At 42.7% G+C, this 17,335-nt stretch overlaps 1 protein-coding gene across 1 annotated transcript in view; it reads right to left on the reverse strand.

Annotated features, from left to right (window-relative positions):
- Nucleotides 1-387: 387 nt before the first annotated feature.
- The window catches only part of TBX15 (T-box 15), a 62,548-nt gene continuing 45,600 nt past the window's right edge, over nucleotides 388-17,335 (reverse strand). The window contains exons 9-10 of the mRNA XM_021716457.1: nucleotides 7,203-7,349; nucleotides 388-556 (exon numbers count right to left, since the gene is read on the reverse strand). Of these exons, the coding sequence (XP_021572132.1) occupies nucleotides 388-556; nucleotides 7,203-7,349 (316 nt within the window). The remainder of the gene's footprint in view (nucleotides 557-7,202; nucleotides 7,350-17,335) is intronic.

A 17,335-nucleotide genomic window follows, 5' to 3' on the forward strand; every position in this document is an offset into this window, starting at 1 on the left:
GCCTTCCTTGCCGCAGTGTACCTCCGTCGTGATGATCATTTAGAATTAGTCTGCCCCTCTCTGGCAATTGTACCCAGTTCTCCCACTGGGAAGGACTTCTCTCACGCGCACCCCCTGTCCCCTACCTCCAGGAAAAGCATGTGACTGAGGCCTGGACGATCAGAGCATTAGTCATCGGTTCAGGGATGACTCAATGAGAGTCAGTGAGACTCAGTGATATTTGCTAGAACTCTCAGGAGAAAGGCGATGCCCTTTTCCTTCAGACTTAAACCTACAGAGACTCAGGGCTGGGGTGCTGGCAGCTATGTTACCCCCATGGGGAGTTTGCAAATGAAGTCAGTCTGGAGGAGAGGAAAGTTGAGGGCTGGGGCAAAACCAGGTGGTCTTTTAGGGATCCCTGGACCAGTCTTTGCCTAAAATGGCGACTCGAATCCTCTCCGTTTCATAAGTCAGCGAGTTTCTTTTTGGTTTTGCCATTTGGTTTTGATTTGGCTTACAACACTGAGAATTCTGATTGATAGAGTCCTCGAATGCTACAGGTAGTTCCACTGTGACTCTGAAGGGCAAGGAATGTTAAGACAAGCCAGAAGACAGAGAAATAGCCATGAGAGTGGTGGGAGCAGCGTGTGAACCGCCGTGTCCGACAGAAGCAATGGACGATGCCTTCCGACAACGTGATAAGTCACCTACACGTAGTAATAAGGGAAGAGCTATCTGGGAAGAAATTTGCCTCTGTGAAAGTGGATCTGGTGAGATGTGGCTTTACTTTCAAAACCGTATCATCTCTTAAATGGTTGAGGAAATAGGATGAGCAGCTACTGTAACCTCGTGCTGATCAACAAGAACAGGCTGAACAATGCAGGGAGACTGCTGATGACTTTTAAAAGGATAGTTTTTTTATGCTGGTGTTTATGACAGATAATGAGTATAATGTAGAGAACAGAAAAGGGACGACGGCCGAGTTTTTTAAAATTAAGCTTTCTTAAAAGTTCAGGGAAAAGGAATATACAAACCTAGCAGAAAGCTAACTTCCAAAACCAATCATAGCCCCATAAATGATCAGAAGATAAAAGAAGAGCGTCTGAAGACATCAAGGTGGCTCTTCTTCAGACAGGTCTGTGAAACACAACTAAAGAAGACATAAAGAAGCACACATAAATAAAGACAGAAGAAACATGATCTTGTGAGAACAACCTTAGGCAGCCCAGAACTGAGTGAAGTGTGCAGACTTTCCTGAAAGCAGTACCCATGTTCTTCTTCCTGTTGGGTTTATTTCTTCCAAAGTATGTCACCTGAATGTTCTATTCTTGCTATTATTTCTGTCCCAAGAAAACTGAACGTTACCTTGAGCCGCATAAGAAAAACTAATGTTAATTGGCTAGATGAGTCGATTAGATGGGAGAATAAGGAACCCTTAATTCTTTGTAATAAAACTTCAAAGTCATTTTACTTATGCCCCCTATCACAGGCACTGATATATGGATACCTGACACCATAAGCAATTACTCCCCACTTGCTGTCCTATTATTTTCACTAGACTTTTTGGACACTTTCTCCGCTATCCTTTACAGAACTTATTTCCTTCCTGGTATCTGGTTTTCTGTTTATTTTTATTTTTTTTCTAATCTTCCTTTCCTTCAAATTTTACCATAAAGTTGTCTTAATTTGATGAATTTTTGCCAAGCACAAATATCAGTTCCCATGATACAGAACCTAGCAGAGTTTATTCACTCATTTAACCACTATTTGAGTACTAAATATACACTCAATAAAGGAGTAGTTGGACCCAGAGGTTTAATCCTGAGGGGGGGAAATGGTGAGCTTTAGATGAGATAAATTAATAAAAAGTATAGCACAAATAAACAAGAGCACACCCTGAGGAGACAGTCTACTCTGGATGGCAGAGAATTTCCCCCAAGGAAGTGATATCTAAGCTGAGATCTCAAAGAGGACAGCACTGAGAAAGCCAGCAGGTGGGAAGGAGCCTTCCAGGCAAAGGAGTCACATGCGGCAGTAAAGAGCACAGCACATCTGAAAAATGATGGAAGATGGGTGATGCTGAAACGAGAGAGAAAAGAAAAGGTGGCATAGGCTGAGGCTAGCATAGTAACAACAGTAATAAGAATAATCATAGGGAACATTCATTAAGTACCTATAAGTCCTAGACTTTCCTAAGCACTATACACGTATTATTTAATTCTCATTGCTACTATCTCCATTTTAGAGGTAAAGCAGCAAAAGCCAAAACATGCAAGGTCTAGTTAGTTATGTTAGGGAATATGTCTTTCATTAGTGAAACTGGTCCCTGAAGGGTTTTTATCTGTGTGTATGTGTGTTTTTTTGTTAGTTTATTTATTGGAGTTTTGTTTGTTTGTTATTTTTTCGAGTCGAGGACTCATTTTGTCATCCAGGCTGGAGCGCAGTGGCATGATCATAGCTCATGGCAGCCTCAAACTCCTGGGCTCAAGTGATCCTTATGCCTCAACCTCCTGAGTAGCTAGAATTACAAGCATGAGCCACCATGCTAAGCTACTTTTTAAAATACATTTTTTTATTTTTCTTTTTGTAGAGGTGGAGTCTTGCTATGTTGCTCAGTCTGGTGTTGAACTCCTGGCTTCAAGCAACCCTCCCACTTTGGCCTCCCAAAGAGCTGGGGTTACAGGCCTGAGCTACTGTATCCTTCTCTGACGAGTTTTAAGTAAGCTGATGGTAGAGAGGGTTCATGTGCGAATGTGTGCGTTTTGAAAAGATGACTCTGCCCCGTGTGTGGAGAAGGAATGACTCGTGGGGAAGAGCAGAGACTGTGGAGGACGTTGCAGTCCTCCAACGAGAGACGGTGTCAGCCCAGAGTGGGTGGTCTCAAGGGAGGTTAGGGATGCAGACAGATTCAAGAACTTGCTAATGATTCGCTCTGAGGGATGTTGAGGGATGTGGAGTGGATGATGGTATCCTCTCCTGGAGAGGGTGCCAAGTCTGTGAGGTAGATGATAAACTTGGTTTTGAACACACTGAACGTCAGAGACTCGGGGGGCAAATAGAACATGTAATCAAAATACCGTTTGTTCTAGGATTGAATTGAGATGCTCTCCACCTCCGTCAGGAGCTCCTCATGCCTACAACGTAGGCCACGCTGTGGAATTGAAATATTGTCCTTCTGTAGCCGAAAGAGTAGTGCTTTAAAAAAAAATTTGGGGGGCAGTTATAAGCCACACAGATGGTTCCTCATCTCGGTGACAAATGGGGTCTTTGTACACCGACTGTGTTTGAATCATCACAGTCAGCTCAAAGGCTGATGTCGACTGAATGGTCCTTCTTTCCCGATATCTTACTGGGACGACTTGCGTCGTGTCTGATCCCTGTCGCTGCCCACCATGTACCTAATACACGTCAGACCGATGAGCTCCAGTCATCGGCAGAGACCCTCATAACCCTAGCTCTTTAACTGCTTGACAAACACAGAAGTAACCAGTAGTATCGAAGTCTGTAGTGATGTGTGCTAGTGCTCGAGGAAAAGAGGGCGCTTCTGTAAATGGCAGGTCTCCTCACGTCCACAGAGAGAGGTGTACTGCCAGGTCTGGCATCACTGGTCCAGAACGGTTCTTCTTAGCACAACGGTTGTCAGAGCACTTAAAGACCCGGCTCACAAAACTCTCTCCGTTTTGGCCATACAAATAGCTCTTCACATATATATAGGAAGAAATTGAGGCACACATTCTCTTCGAGGATAGCCATCAGAACCACAGGATTACAATGCTCTTGGCTATAAGTGGTCCGGGCTCTTACTTATTTTTTTCTTCTGTGTTTATTGCCTCAGCCACCTTCCCCAGGGATAACTGACTTGGTTAGTTCCTCACTGTCTCTAGCAGTGATCACACAGAAACCATTCCTGAAATAGAAACTTCATCTCCTTACCCTTCAGACTCTCCAAATATTAAAAAATTCTAGCAGATTCTAAAGGGAGACATCTGAAAATAAGACCATATACTTAACTTCATGAAAAATGAAGCACGATTGATTTTTAGAGTCAATACTGAAGCTATTTAACAATAAACCATCATTAGGAAGAGTACGTTAAATAAATTCTTTGTGGAAAATTTAAACTCTGATAAGTAAGAATGAAGAAAGATAATATGGTCTGGTGGGGTGGGGGGGATTGTCCTGTTGAAGAGGAGATCTACACCGACCGGTTCACCTCAGTTCTGCCACCACTTAACTGCAGATATGGTATAAGATTGCTTCATGCCCCCGTTTATTTTCTTGTCAAAGACAGAGGATAATGAATCCCATGCATTCTTCTTCATAAAAGAAAAAAAGATTTAGAACATTGTATTCAGTATGCTTTTGTTTTAAATGGAAGTATTTGAGTTTTTGCCAAACTGTGGCAAATTGACCTAAGTGCTTTCCTTGACATTTTATCAGCAGGAGAGTCTCAATGAAAGCAAGAAAAATGGGCAAGGACAGGATGCAAAGAGCATGCGTAACAGCTTCTCAGCAGAAAAGTGGATACAACCCTCATTAGTAGCATCACAAAACTGTCCTAGGCCTGCTATTTGACACAATAGGTAGTCATGTGTTTGACTCAATGAAGTAGTATGAACAATCGAGTCAGTCATTATTTGCATCTTGGATTAGGTGCCAAAAAATGTCAATACTCCCCTCATTACAAGGGAATTACTGTAAAAAAATCAGTCTGCCACTGCAGTTTCCACTAGAAGTTCACCCCTCTCGATTCCTTCACAAAACAATTCAGCACAGATGGCTGTGTCTCTTTTCTGCATTTTATGAGTGATACTGTCCAGAGTTACTGAAACTCTTAGTTCTTAAGGGGAGAGGGAATGGGTGTTGTTACTTTTATGTCCTTTGTTAACGTCAAGAAACCAAGCCACATGTTTTTTAATAATGAGAATCTGGATCAAGTTCAGTGTATAGTTCAAAAATATATTCCAATTAAACTATTTAATAGAGTCTTGAGCTTTTCCTCTAGCTCCATCCCATCCCCATATGTATCCAATAATTCAAGCTCTTTCCCCACTTCCAATAAAAAAAGGGGGTCACTGAAGCTGAAGTGTTTTAAAACTTCAGTTTCTCTTAAGCCATTGGGTTCAAAGTGTCAGTAATAAGCTTTCATATTGACAGACTTTTAGTATAAGTGTCATGAAATCAACTGTGCTGCACAGCTAAGCAACCCATGCAGGTTCCCTGTGTCCACGCCTCACCAATGGCCAACCCCACTGACCACTCTATTTCCATGTCCCACATACATGGTAGGTGGTTGTGCTCCAAAATGGAAGCTGAAGATGACCCTGCCTACCTGAGCCACAGTGCCAGAACTGGGGGCCAGCCCCTGTGATAGAACTTGAGGACACACACAGCAGTGAACCCATTTGTCACATCAATACCTGCTCTCAGGAACTGCAATTTCCCTACCAACCTTCTCATATCAGCCTCCATGACACAAACCTCTACTCAGCTAGAGCTTGGAAAATTCAGGAGTAAAGCAATGGCAGATAAGCAAAGAAGCCATCTCAGAACTAAATCGAGTCAAGTAAGTATATCTGCATGATGCATTTTGTTTATAAAGCATGTCTATATACATTCTCTCTCTCTCTCTCTCTCTCTCTCTCTCTCTCACACACACACACACACACACACACACAACACACTGTCCCTCTTGTAGATGAGGAAACTGACTCTCAGAGAAAAAGTAAATTGCCCAAAGTATAGAGAATGAGTGATCATCAAAGGCGAGGGCTCAGATTTTCCTGACTTCCATAAACCTCTGCCTCTAAAGGGCCATGAGGGCCTCAAAGCAGTAGTAATCCCCGGAATGATTTTTGACTATGCTTCTACTCACACCTGTATGGTGAGCCGTATATAAAAGAGATAGAAATCCTAGATCACCTACCTCACCAGATCCCAGTGAAGAGAAATAGTCAAATCATGTTTTAAACAATTTATCCTTGGAAAGGCAATATTCCCTGTCTCTGATCTGTCCTTCTCTTAGGTGTCCAAATACAGGAGCACAGGGGACTTGAAGACGAAGGTGATGATGAAGACAACAGTAACTGGCAGTATTAAGCGCCTACTATTTAAACACCTTGTCTCATTTGACCCTCACAAGAATTCTATTTTTCTCTATAATGCAGAAGATAAAACTGAGTATCAGAAAAGTTGAGAGACTTAGCCCAGGTCACAAAGTTAGACAGCAACAATGGTCAGAGCCTAATCCAGACTGTCTGACTCCGGAGTCTCTGCTTTTTTAATAAAACACTATGCTCATCTTACAACCTGACAGATCTCAGCATTTTGTGTTACACACCGAATTCAGTGTGCAAAGTGCTAGAAGCTCCCTTGACGAGGAAATGTAATGTAGTATGTTATCGTGTCCTAGAATGGCCTCCCAAATGGCTGAACCTTAAATTCACAACTTAGGCTTCTGCTCATGACAGCCGTGCAGTGGAACAAATGAGCCCAGTCTGTAAACGTTGATCACTATCATCTTTGGGCAGGGAGAGGTTGAAGGAGACTCATAAGCCATCTGACTCTTTGGGAAGCCCTCACCCAGGCACCCAGGTGGATGGGGTCTGTGCCAGGGAGAGCCACAGACTGCACTGAGCACAGGAATTAAAGTCAGCCCACAAATCACCTGTATACATGGCTACAGGTCACCTGGCCTGAGCTACAAAGAAAAGGAGATAAGAAATTGAATGAAAAGCACAAAGCAGCAGGGAGAAGCGTTCACTCAGCTCACCAACTTCAGAGGGGTGTTTTTTCAGATGCACAAAAAGGAAAGAGCACACGTGTCAAGGCTCAGATGGGCTTGTAATAGCCCACTCCTCACTCTGAGACCTGATGCGACTTATTCCCATTGTCCAGAGCTGAGTTGTTGCTCATCTACAAAACTGCCATGAGAAATAAATGAAGTTATTCCAAAGATCTCTTTAAATACCTAGGCGAATGCTCAGCAATAGTAATAATAATTCTATTCACCATCATAATCATAAACATATAATCATGCTTTAAGGAAAGGGGAGAGAAGTTTGAGTGCCAGGTGAAATGCGGCCTCTGGAACCAGCTTGTGTGCACAAGTGGTGATGCTTTGGTTATTTATGGAGCTACCGAGTTCTCTTCATTCCAGGAGAATTGATATAACCCATATCTTGGCCTGGGGCCAAATGTGCTATATTTATTTCAGCTCTCACTCTCTCTCCGTCCCTGTCACTAGGCAGAGGCCTTGTCCCAGGGCTTTACCTTGCTGCTTTTGCATGGTGGTGAAATCTTCAAAAGTGAGTGTACGTACAGGAGGTCTCCAGAATGCATAAGTCTCCATGATGGCTTCAAGTCCGGTTCTAGAGAGAGAAAAACCAGCAAAGGAAGTCGTAAATAACCCCAAGAAATGCACTGACTTTTTAAAGATCTAGAGGTGGTTTGTCAAGCAGGTAACATAAACATAGACGCTGAGAGATGTCACCATCAGGGCAAATCCATGTGGAAAAGCACGAGGCACAGATGATGTCGGATTGCAAGCGGAAGCGCAGATTAACCCAGTTCCAATTATTTGCAAGCAAACTGGTAACTGTGATGGCATTTCACTCCGATCTTTCTTCAAAGGAGCTTTGGTCTGAATGAAAAATGCCTTTTAAGTGTTAAAAGTCAAGGCCACTGATATCAGTACAGTTGAGCAGAAGGTAGCACTGACGACTTCTCTCGCACAGAATGATGTCAGCACCGTTACCACAGTCACAGACACAGCCTGTCCCAGTCAACGCCACACCTCGGGGAGGTGAAGAGTCAGTGACACTGTCAAACTGCCGTGGCTTTAAAGTCTTCTTCAATCAACAGAGATGAGCGGGACAGCAGAAATAAAAAGAGAGGTGAGCCATTAAATACGCTTGAGTTTCTGTTGCAACAAGAGACACTTAACCTGAAGGCAAAAAAACGGCTTGGTCTCAAATTAGACCTCAGGCAAAAAGACCAATACATTTCTCCAAATATTTGTCTGTATTTTTGTAACCTAATAAGCTGGGCTTTGAGAGTCACAAAACTGTCGGTCTTCGAGAAATATCCAATATTTTAAAGGTACGTTTCTTTAAGGCTTCTGGCTTATTGGTATGGAAAATTCCATAAATGAGACTATGTGTACCCCGTCTACTTTATCCTTCAATTAATTATGCCTCAAATGCATATATGAAGTGTGATATACATCATTTTCACATAATTACCCAAGTCATCTTAGATATATTCTTGGCCCTATTCCATGCCCTGAAAACTAAATATCAGCTGGGACACTGTTTAAAACTTTGAACGCAGCTTCAGATTATTGACTTGTCTTTAAAACTAGCTCCTTCACTCCTATCTAAGTGGAGAGAGGGAAAGTGTAGGGACTATGGGAAAGGTGAAGAAGAAGAGTGAGAAAGAGCAGGTAGTATACGTCTGTTCATTGCAAAGTCACTAGAAGGGGCTGGGCACAGTGGCTCATGCTTGTAATCCTTGCACTTTGGGAGCTCACAATAGGAAGATTGCTTGAGGCCAGGAATTCGAGACCAGCCTGGGCAACATAGCAAGACTCTGCCTCTATCTTTAAAGAAAGAAGAGAAGAAAGGAAGGAATGGAGGGAGGGAGGGAGGACGGGAGGGAAGGAGGAAAGAAAAGAGGAAAAAAAGTCACTAGAAGGAGGTATAGTGTCTCAAACGACTATCAGATCCTCTTAGCTTCTTCTCGGATGAGCTACCGATTGACTTTGTTTTGGAAAATTTCCTCTATGAATAGGCCTTACTTGCACAGTTAACTTTCTAAAGTCTTCCCTGGAATCTTGGAGGCTTTAAATACATGAATGTTGGCAAGCCAAACTCTTTATTTTAAGAAGAGGTTCAGAGAAGAGAGTATTGCATGGTGTTTATTAGCTGTTAATCTGTTAGAAGTAGGAATAGAAGACATCTCCACATAGTCACTCCACATTAATGCTGAATACAGTACCTGAAACTATTTGCAGAGAGATAGAGCCTGGGCAATTAGGGAGTTCAGAATAATAAGGGGATAGGCAGATAAAGCCATGCTGAGCCTCGGTGGATAGGAGAAATAGATAGGCCCGGCTTAGATCTTACTGCTTTGTTGTGGAATGTTGGCTGCCCACCAGGACATCTTAGGATTGCCTCTAATGGCCCAGGAGGCTCACTGCAAATGGCAGGGTCTTTATTGTTCCACCTCCTATTCCATTCTTCTCAGGAACACGTACCAATGATGAGGACAGAATATTAGCTCAAGGACAAAGAACTGTCCCTTCTCAGTTCATACTAAAGTGCTAGAAGACTGTGAAGTTCAATAATACACTAATACACTTCCAACATTTTATTTGTTGAATAAGTAGAAAATGAACTTTATTTTCTTAGTCCATTTTGTACTGCTATAATAGAATACCAAAAACTTGGTAATTTATAAACAACAGAAGTTTATTTGGCTCCTGGTTCTGGAGGCTAAGTAATACAAGAGCATGGGGCTGGCACCTAGTGAGAGCCTTTGTGCTGAGCTATCCGATGGTGAGAGGTTGAAGGGTAAAAAGGGGTGAGAACGAGAAAGAAGGGGGTCAAATTCATCCTTTTATCAGGAACTCCCTTCTGCAATAATTAACCGACTCTCACAAAAACAGCATTAATATAGGAATGGGGGCAGAGCCCTCATAACCTAGTCACCTCTCAAAGTCCCACCTCTCAACACTGTTGCATGAGGGATGAAGTCTCCAACACATGACCTTTAAGGAACACATTCAAACCACAGATGTTTCATTTTCAAAATAGGCAGAAAGATTGTGGCCAAGACATTAGAAATTTTAATTTAAGCAGTCAACTCCATATAAGATTGTGACCATTGATCTATTTATCCAAATCTAAAATCCAACCAAAAGACTGAGTTACAGAATTGCAGATTTTAAATTGCAGATGGTATCCATTGGGTGTCATCTACTTTACCTCTTATGATACCATCTTGGATGGTTATCCAGCCTCTGTTGGCATATTTCCTCGGGAAGTTTTTCAGTTTCTTGATCTGTTAGAAAGTTCTTTCTGACAGATGTATTTTGGTTTCTTTTGTTCTGAGCTAAAATATCACCCTCTAGTTCATTAACAATGGGTAAATAGTGAGAGAGCCAGATACTTCCCACAAGGCATCCACCTGCCTCAGCCTCATCAGGGAGGCTTTCCTTGGCATAAGAACATAATGTACTACATGTCACGTATGGACACATCCATAGTTTATCCAGGGGTCTGTCACAACAAGGGTTATTTTGGTGGTAGAATTGTGGGGGAAGGGTCATAATGGCCCCAAAATAATAACTAAGACCACACATGCCTAACTATACTTTACTAATCCACTGTGGATCTCTCTCATTGATTTCTCCTACACAGGATATATATAAATTACTCAATAATATAAATTATCCTACAATGTATATTATCCTATAGGATAATATAGGTTTCACAGATTTGTATTACTGAATCTATTTACATATTCAGTGTGCATCTCTGTTTAGAAAAATTAATCTTATATGCTTATCATATGCCACATCATTTATTTGTCCTCAAACTCTGTTAAACTTCATTGGATAGATCTTCATTGTTAGAAAGTATTAGTCCTATATATCAGGATTTGGTGTGGTAACATGGCAAGATTAGACAACTCACCTCTCTCCCCCACTAGCATGTATGCACCTCAAAGGCTTTGGATCCCATGCTTGTCTGTACCCACTGCGTAGCACAGTGATGGTTACAGGGTGAGATTTCTAATGATATGCATTGAATCAATAAATAGAGGAATAGATGTTTTATTACTGAGTGATTATTTCATAAATCTTAACCAGCATTCATTTTTCTAAGCCTAAAGCAGAAACACAACTTGGTGTAAAATAAAGTCTCTGAAACTGAAGATATCTACTGCCATTGGAAATTTGGGAATTGCTTCTATAGCTGATTATAATGATTCCTTTATTGACTTCGGGCTCAGAGAGGTTCCCATTCACCTTGATTTCTTTTGTTCCAGCCCTGGGATTCCTGAGCTTCAGCAGAGACTGAGCCTCCTCACAGAGGAAGTCATTGCACCCCTCATCTTCTCTTGCACCCCTCATTTTCTCTTACGAGAGTCCTTGCCAGCTACCCATTAACATCTTCAGCGACTTGGTGTCTATTCAAAGTTTATCCTGTGCTGCGTATTGTTTACTTATCATCATCATTGTACCCCAGTTTTGTAAAATTTTATCTCCAAGTTTTAAAAAGTGAATTCATTGTCTAATGAATTTTTTAAAATGGTCCTAGGTAACGGCATGCCATTAACATGTTCCACATGGTGGGCCTCTCGGGTCTGCTGTACACCAGAGACCTGATGTCATCTCTGAGGCTTCCAATCAGACGTGGTCGACTTGGCAAGTGTCCCCTTCTTGCTCACTCTTTCCTGTTCGCTCCAGTGACAAGAGAGACCATATCCAAACCCCTTTTTTTCAGTGCTTTGGCTGTGACCACCTCTCTTGTTTCCAAGCCTCTTCTCTTTAGACTGTTCAGTCTGCTCACTGGCCAAACCAATTGAATGTGCTGAAGAGGAGGGTAAGAGAAAGGACAGAAAGCAAGCCAAGGACCTCTTTTGCACATTGATGATGTCTTCAGATCAACTGATATGGAAAAAATACTAGGGCATAAAAAAAAATTCCCTCCAACCTTCTCATTCTGAAAATGATAGCAGGATAATTCCTTTGAAGCTCAGCAAATACTTGCTAATTACAACAATCATAAAAAAAAGTTCATGACCTTATTTGGTGGCACCCCAATGCATAGCTCTGCATTTAATTTGTCTTGCGATAGAAAGTTGCTTTTTATGTTTCTTATGTTTACTTTTCGCTCTAGTTCTAACTTTCTTAACGTTTACTCTTTCCCAAACTCTTTTCCGGTGACACTGGTGAAAAAGGGAACATATACTAAGGGCTGATGAGGCCATTTGTCGTCTCTCGGTAAAGGACAATCAAGGGCTACAGAAAGCCTCCTGGGACAGGGGTCTTGAAGTCATAAAGGAGTTATCCATCCAGGAAAAAATTACATGCTAAGTTCAAGAGATATAAAGGCAAAACAGATACAGGGTTTTTACCTTTTATCAGTGACAGTTTTCAAGAAGAGAGAGAGAGAGAACAAAATGTAAATGATTTGTTTCTGAATTATGCAGTAAATGCTACACTGGCAATATGACTGCCAAGGTGACATGGAACACTGAGCAAGAAGCACTTGACACGCCCGGACAAATCCTGGAAGATTCCACTAAAGGCCAGTTACTTAAGCTTAATATTAAAGGGTATTCAGCAGTTTTCCACTCAGACAAGAGGCAGTAAAAGTTTTCTAGTAGAGTTAACAGTATATGCAAAGACTTGGGCGGATAGAAGATGAGGCAAGTTTTGGGAGCTGAAAGTAGTTCAGGATGACTGCAGGTTAGGGTGCAAGAAGAGGGGCAGACACCATGAACATTTAGTCCACGTCAGATGCTTGGATTTTTATCTCAAAGGTGAGGCTGTGCCTCTGATCTTTTCTTTTCCTTCCCGTATTTGAGAAGACATGGAAACAGAATATACTGTTCCTTCAGGTCTGATTACCACATTTCAAATTCTTAGCCTGTCCTTGGTTCACTGAGGTAAGGCCAAACCTTCCACACTTCCTCCTCTTCCCCTGGACCTGAAATTGAATTACTCAGATCAAATTATACAGATTACCCAGGATATTTGTGGTCCAGAAATATTCTAAAATACCTCCCAACAGAGATCTGCGAATTGATTAAAAACCAAACTATCATTCAAAACTTGGCTTGTGATGGTACCATAAGTATAGCTACAGGATGAAGTAACTGTCATTGATGTGCTTTACAATGGCTTGGAAGAGCAATGTATTGATGATTGGAGCTGAGTTAAAACTGTTCCTCATCCAGGGATTCTCATCATGGGAACCCTGTTCCCCACTGGAGTCTAAGTCAGTAGCAACGCCAGTCCCTGAAGAGTTTTTGCTGCCTTGAGAAGTGTAATAAAACCCCTGATAACACAAAGTAAGCTAACCGAAACAGTAAGGTTATTTGCGTTTGACTGAAAGAGACTAGCTTTAAGTTGGTAATACTAAAATCACATGAGGGACAGAGGAGCATCATGGTTAAGAGTACTGGCTCTAGCTGGGCTCAGTGGCTCAGCCTGTAATCCCGCACCTTGGGAAGTTAAGGTGAGTGGATTGCCTGAGCCCGTAGGTTTGAGACCCGCCCGGGTTACTTGGCGAGACCACATCTCTACAATAAATTTTAAAAATCAGTTGGGCGTGGTAGCGCGCGCCTGTCATTCCAGCTACTCAGAAGGCGGAGGTGGAAGGATTTCCGGAGCTCAGCAGGTCGAGGCTGCGGTGGCCGGGAGCTGCCACTGAACTCCAGTCTGGGCGACAGAGTGAGACTCCAACTCAAAAAGAAAAAAAAAAAAAGAGTACTGACTCTGGAGCTAGACTACCTGGGTTCAAACTGCAGTCATCCTGCCTGCTAGTGCAACTTTGGCCGAGTTATATAAACTCTTTATGCCTGAGACTGCCTATCTGCAAAATACAGATAACAATATTGGTTTCTCTTTTTATTCAATCAATATAGATTGATTAAAAGCAAAATATGTGTATTAAAACAAGAGGGAAAACATAAGAAAAGTTTGAGGACCATTGGCTCAGCTCAGATTGTGACCTGTAAGAGGAGAACACATTCTTACTTCACCGGAATTCAAAGCTTTGTCGGCTCTCTGGCTCTGGATTAAATGTGGAGGGAGCTGGAGGGAACTAATTCCACTTTTCATTCTCTCCTCAAAGAACCAACAATGTGCCCCTCTATCCTCTGTAGGCCTCATTATCTTGCAGATATTTCAGTCTCCAATATGTTAGCCATTAAAAAGACATCTCTGTTTGATGACACCATCCCTGGGTAAGAGCCATAGATAACAAAACAATTGCCAACTTTCTCTGGCAAAGCCACATAGCCAAGAGGACAATGGGGGAAAAGGCTCATGGCAGAGGAGGGAGAACACATAACAAGGCAGGAAAAAAATGTTAAGGACTGGCTAGGAGACCACAAGCAAGGGGACACGATAAACAGCCATAGACTGGATGAACAGGAGTCCAGCTGGACCAGCTGCCAGAACCCAGCACAGCGGCAGCCACCTTGAACTTTAGATGCAGCAGCCCCTGAGAGGGTGTCCAGCACTGATTACTTCCATAGATCTGCTAACTGGCAGAAGTCACCCATGCCAGGGATAACAAAAGAATACGTGAAATCTACAGGGGCCGGTAAAATTGCCAGGAAGGAGCAGGATAAGATTGGCTGGAAAAATATAGCCAATGGCTCTAGGGAGAACAAATGCAAATATAGAAATTGAAAGTGAGGGAGACACTTAGGATGTCATGCTGGTTGAAAACAGGCAAGGGGTCAGCTCCTTGGCTCTAAGCTCACCACGAGAACCTTCAGGAATGAGAGGGAGCCAGAAGTGGACGATGGCATGGTTTCTTCTGACTGGCAAGCTGTGCCTAACAGAAGAGAATGAAATCATTCCCTGGATGCTGTGATCGATGGATTCAAAAATTCTGAAAGCCAGTACCTGACCATATTCAGTTATATCACCCGTAAAATGGTTAATACTGCCCTGATATCATCAACTCAGAGGTAAAAATGGACAACTTGAACTACAGATAGTATACAAAATAATTATTACCATTATTCGTATGCTTATTATTTGAATGGCTAGAAATAAACATATGATGTTAAACTGTATGAAATTTCTGGCATTTTGCCACTTTTGATGTTTTCAAATAGTAATTTTCTAAGTTTAGCTTAATAGATGAAGAGACAAGATTTTAGCTACTTGGTTACAATAGGTAATTCTACTGACAACTTTTAACTGAGATCCACTCTTTTCCTTTCTTCCTCTGACTCCCAAAGAAAAATTGCTTTAGCAAAGACGAACTGGCCCTGGGGCTCATTTCTAGCTGACTTTTCTTTGTCCCTTCTTTTCCTTCTGTTAATATTGGTTACTTCGAGTCCTCATCTCACACTTCTCTTTCTATTGGGTGTTGCAAGGAGGCGGTTCGTAAGGGGGCTCCTGTCCGTGCCCAGGAGAGGTGATTCTTTACTCTATAAACATGCCTTAGGACAGCAGCTGCTTAAGAGGGGGTCACAGGAAAATTCCCCACCACCTTTAGAGAGTAATGCCTTCCCCTGGGTTAAGTCTTAACCTCATGAAACATCCTCTTTCAGCAAACAAATGTGTGTTCATTCCCATAATGCAGTGAATGACTGGCTCCTTGTTAAGGTCACCACTCCCTGGCACATTGTGTAAAGGGGCCCTAGGCACCAGGAAGGACTGTCACCACCCACATCCCCAGAAAACAGCACTGCTGGCCGGACACACTGAAAATGAGCTCAGACTCCGCTTTCTTCACGCAACTTGTCCTGTAGGTCCTGTTGTTTCTTCAATGGCAACCCATTAAAACTATTGAACTCCCCCCTCCTCTACCTTGGGAAGATCTCTCGATCTCTCTCTCTCTCTCTCTACCTTGGGAAGATCTCTCGATCTCTCTCTCTCTCTCTCTCTCTCTCCATTCAACATTGCTTTGTTAAACTCTGGTGTGCCTACGTGGCTCTTTGAACTATGGCTACCATGTTTCCTAGCTTTGGCCCCTTCCCCTGCCTTGGGGAGGTGAATCAATCTCTCTCTCTCTCTCTCTCTCTCTCTCTCTCTCTCTAATTTGTTTTCTAAACAAACTCCATTTTCCAATAAAAATAAATAAAACTATTGGACTCATATAAGTCAACTTCCCCCATGATACAGCACTGGCCACTGGATCCTTTCTGACAGTTTCTGAGTTATGGAATTTGAGATCTTGGCCCTGGCCTACAATGGTGAACTCCACAAAGAAAAATACACTCCCCTAAAAAGCCGCACCAATTTCCTGGGCCACAGAAATGTCACTCCACCTGGAAAGTACTGTGGAACCAATAGTCGTGGCTTCTGAGGCCTCGCACCAACTGGAAATATCTGGAGGAAATGATGCCACATGGAACAGCGCCCTTTTCAGTTGACTTAGATGCAATGGGAGCTGGGAGCAAGGGTAAAGCCTAAGGTCGAAGACAGGATGAAGGGCACCACCAGAGAAGAACACGGAGTCCCTCACTTCACGGCTCTTTTATGACAAGTGTATAAAGTCCCTCACTCAGACAGATCATAATTTTAATCCTCTCCTTTTTATGTATGTGTTTGCTGTGAAGGAAGTCCCTGGGAATTATATAAAACTTCCCAAGCAGACTTGGGCTTCCTGGAAAGTCTCGGCAGCCACCCCTGCCAGAGACAAGGCTTTCACATCGGACGTGGGAGGAGAGACACACAGAGTCTTCTTCCCTCCACTCCTTTCCGACCCCTTTAGTGTGCAGGACCTGGCCGCTGTCATACTCCCTCTAGCTGGGTACGGTGGGCTCTCCAGGCATGTGAGTAGATGTACCTCCCGCGGTTGTTTCTCGACAATGAGACCCAGCGCAAAGGCGCTGCTTCTCTTCAGCTTCGTGACTTTTATCTTCTCTTTGGTACAAGTTCCTCATGGGGTGGCCACGCCCCAAGACCTAATTTTACCTGTCAGTTTACGACTGGGTAACCTTTCTCGACCAAACCTCATTCTGCTTTAGCTCAGCCTCTGGAAACCCTTCTTTCCTGAAGTTTACCGGCATTGAAAATTGCCAGGTGTCCTTCTCCAGGGAGCCAGGACTCACAGATATGCCCCCGCCATCCAGAAGCAGAGCAGATGGTCTCAAGCATAGGAATGTCTGGTCTACACTTAGGCTCAGTCAGTATCTTACAGCTGTAATCAGTCTCGGACTTAAGTCAAAATTGCCATTAGTCTTTCAAACCAACCCTCTTTAGAGACTAACGCTTTCTTCCCTCCTTAAGTGGTGCCCAAAACTGGCTCCCCACTGCCGCTCTACCTGATTCATCCCTGATTGGAATAAGCCTTTCTCATTCTAGAGTTCCTGGCTTTTAATTTCTCTGCCACTCACCATCACAGTTGACTGTTTTGTTACTAAACAAACAATTATTATTTTATTTTGTATACCTGATGCTATGGAAAAACAATCTAAAAATATGAACCTGGAAAAGGTACAGTCTCAGTCTTCCAAATGTTTGCATTTTAGCAGGGGTCAGAGCCCAGAAACACAAATCACAGGACAAAAAACATTCCAAGCTGAGGGAAAGTATGTTTCCCTAGGAAAAGGAAGGTGATACTGTCTCCCAGCACCTCCCTACCAAGAGAAATCT

Source organism: Carlito syrichta, unplaced genomic scaffold (genome assembly GCF_000164805.1).
Source record: "Carlito syrichta isolate Samal-C Ts95f unplaced genomic scaffold, Tarsius_syrichta-2.0.1 Scaffold308819, whole genome shotgun sequence".
Lineage (NCBI taxonomy): Eukaryota > Metazoa > Chordata > Mammalia > Primates > Tarsiidae > Carlito > Carlito syrichta.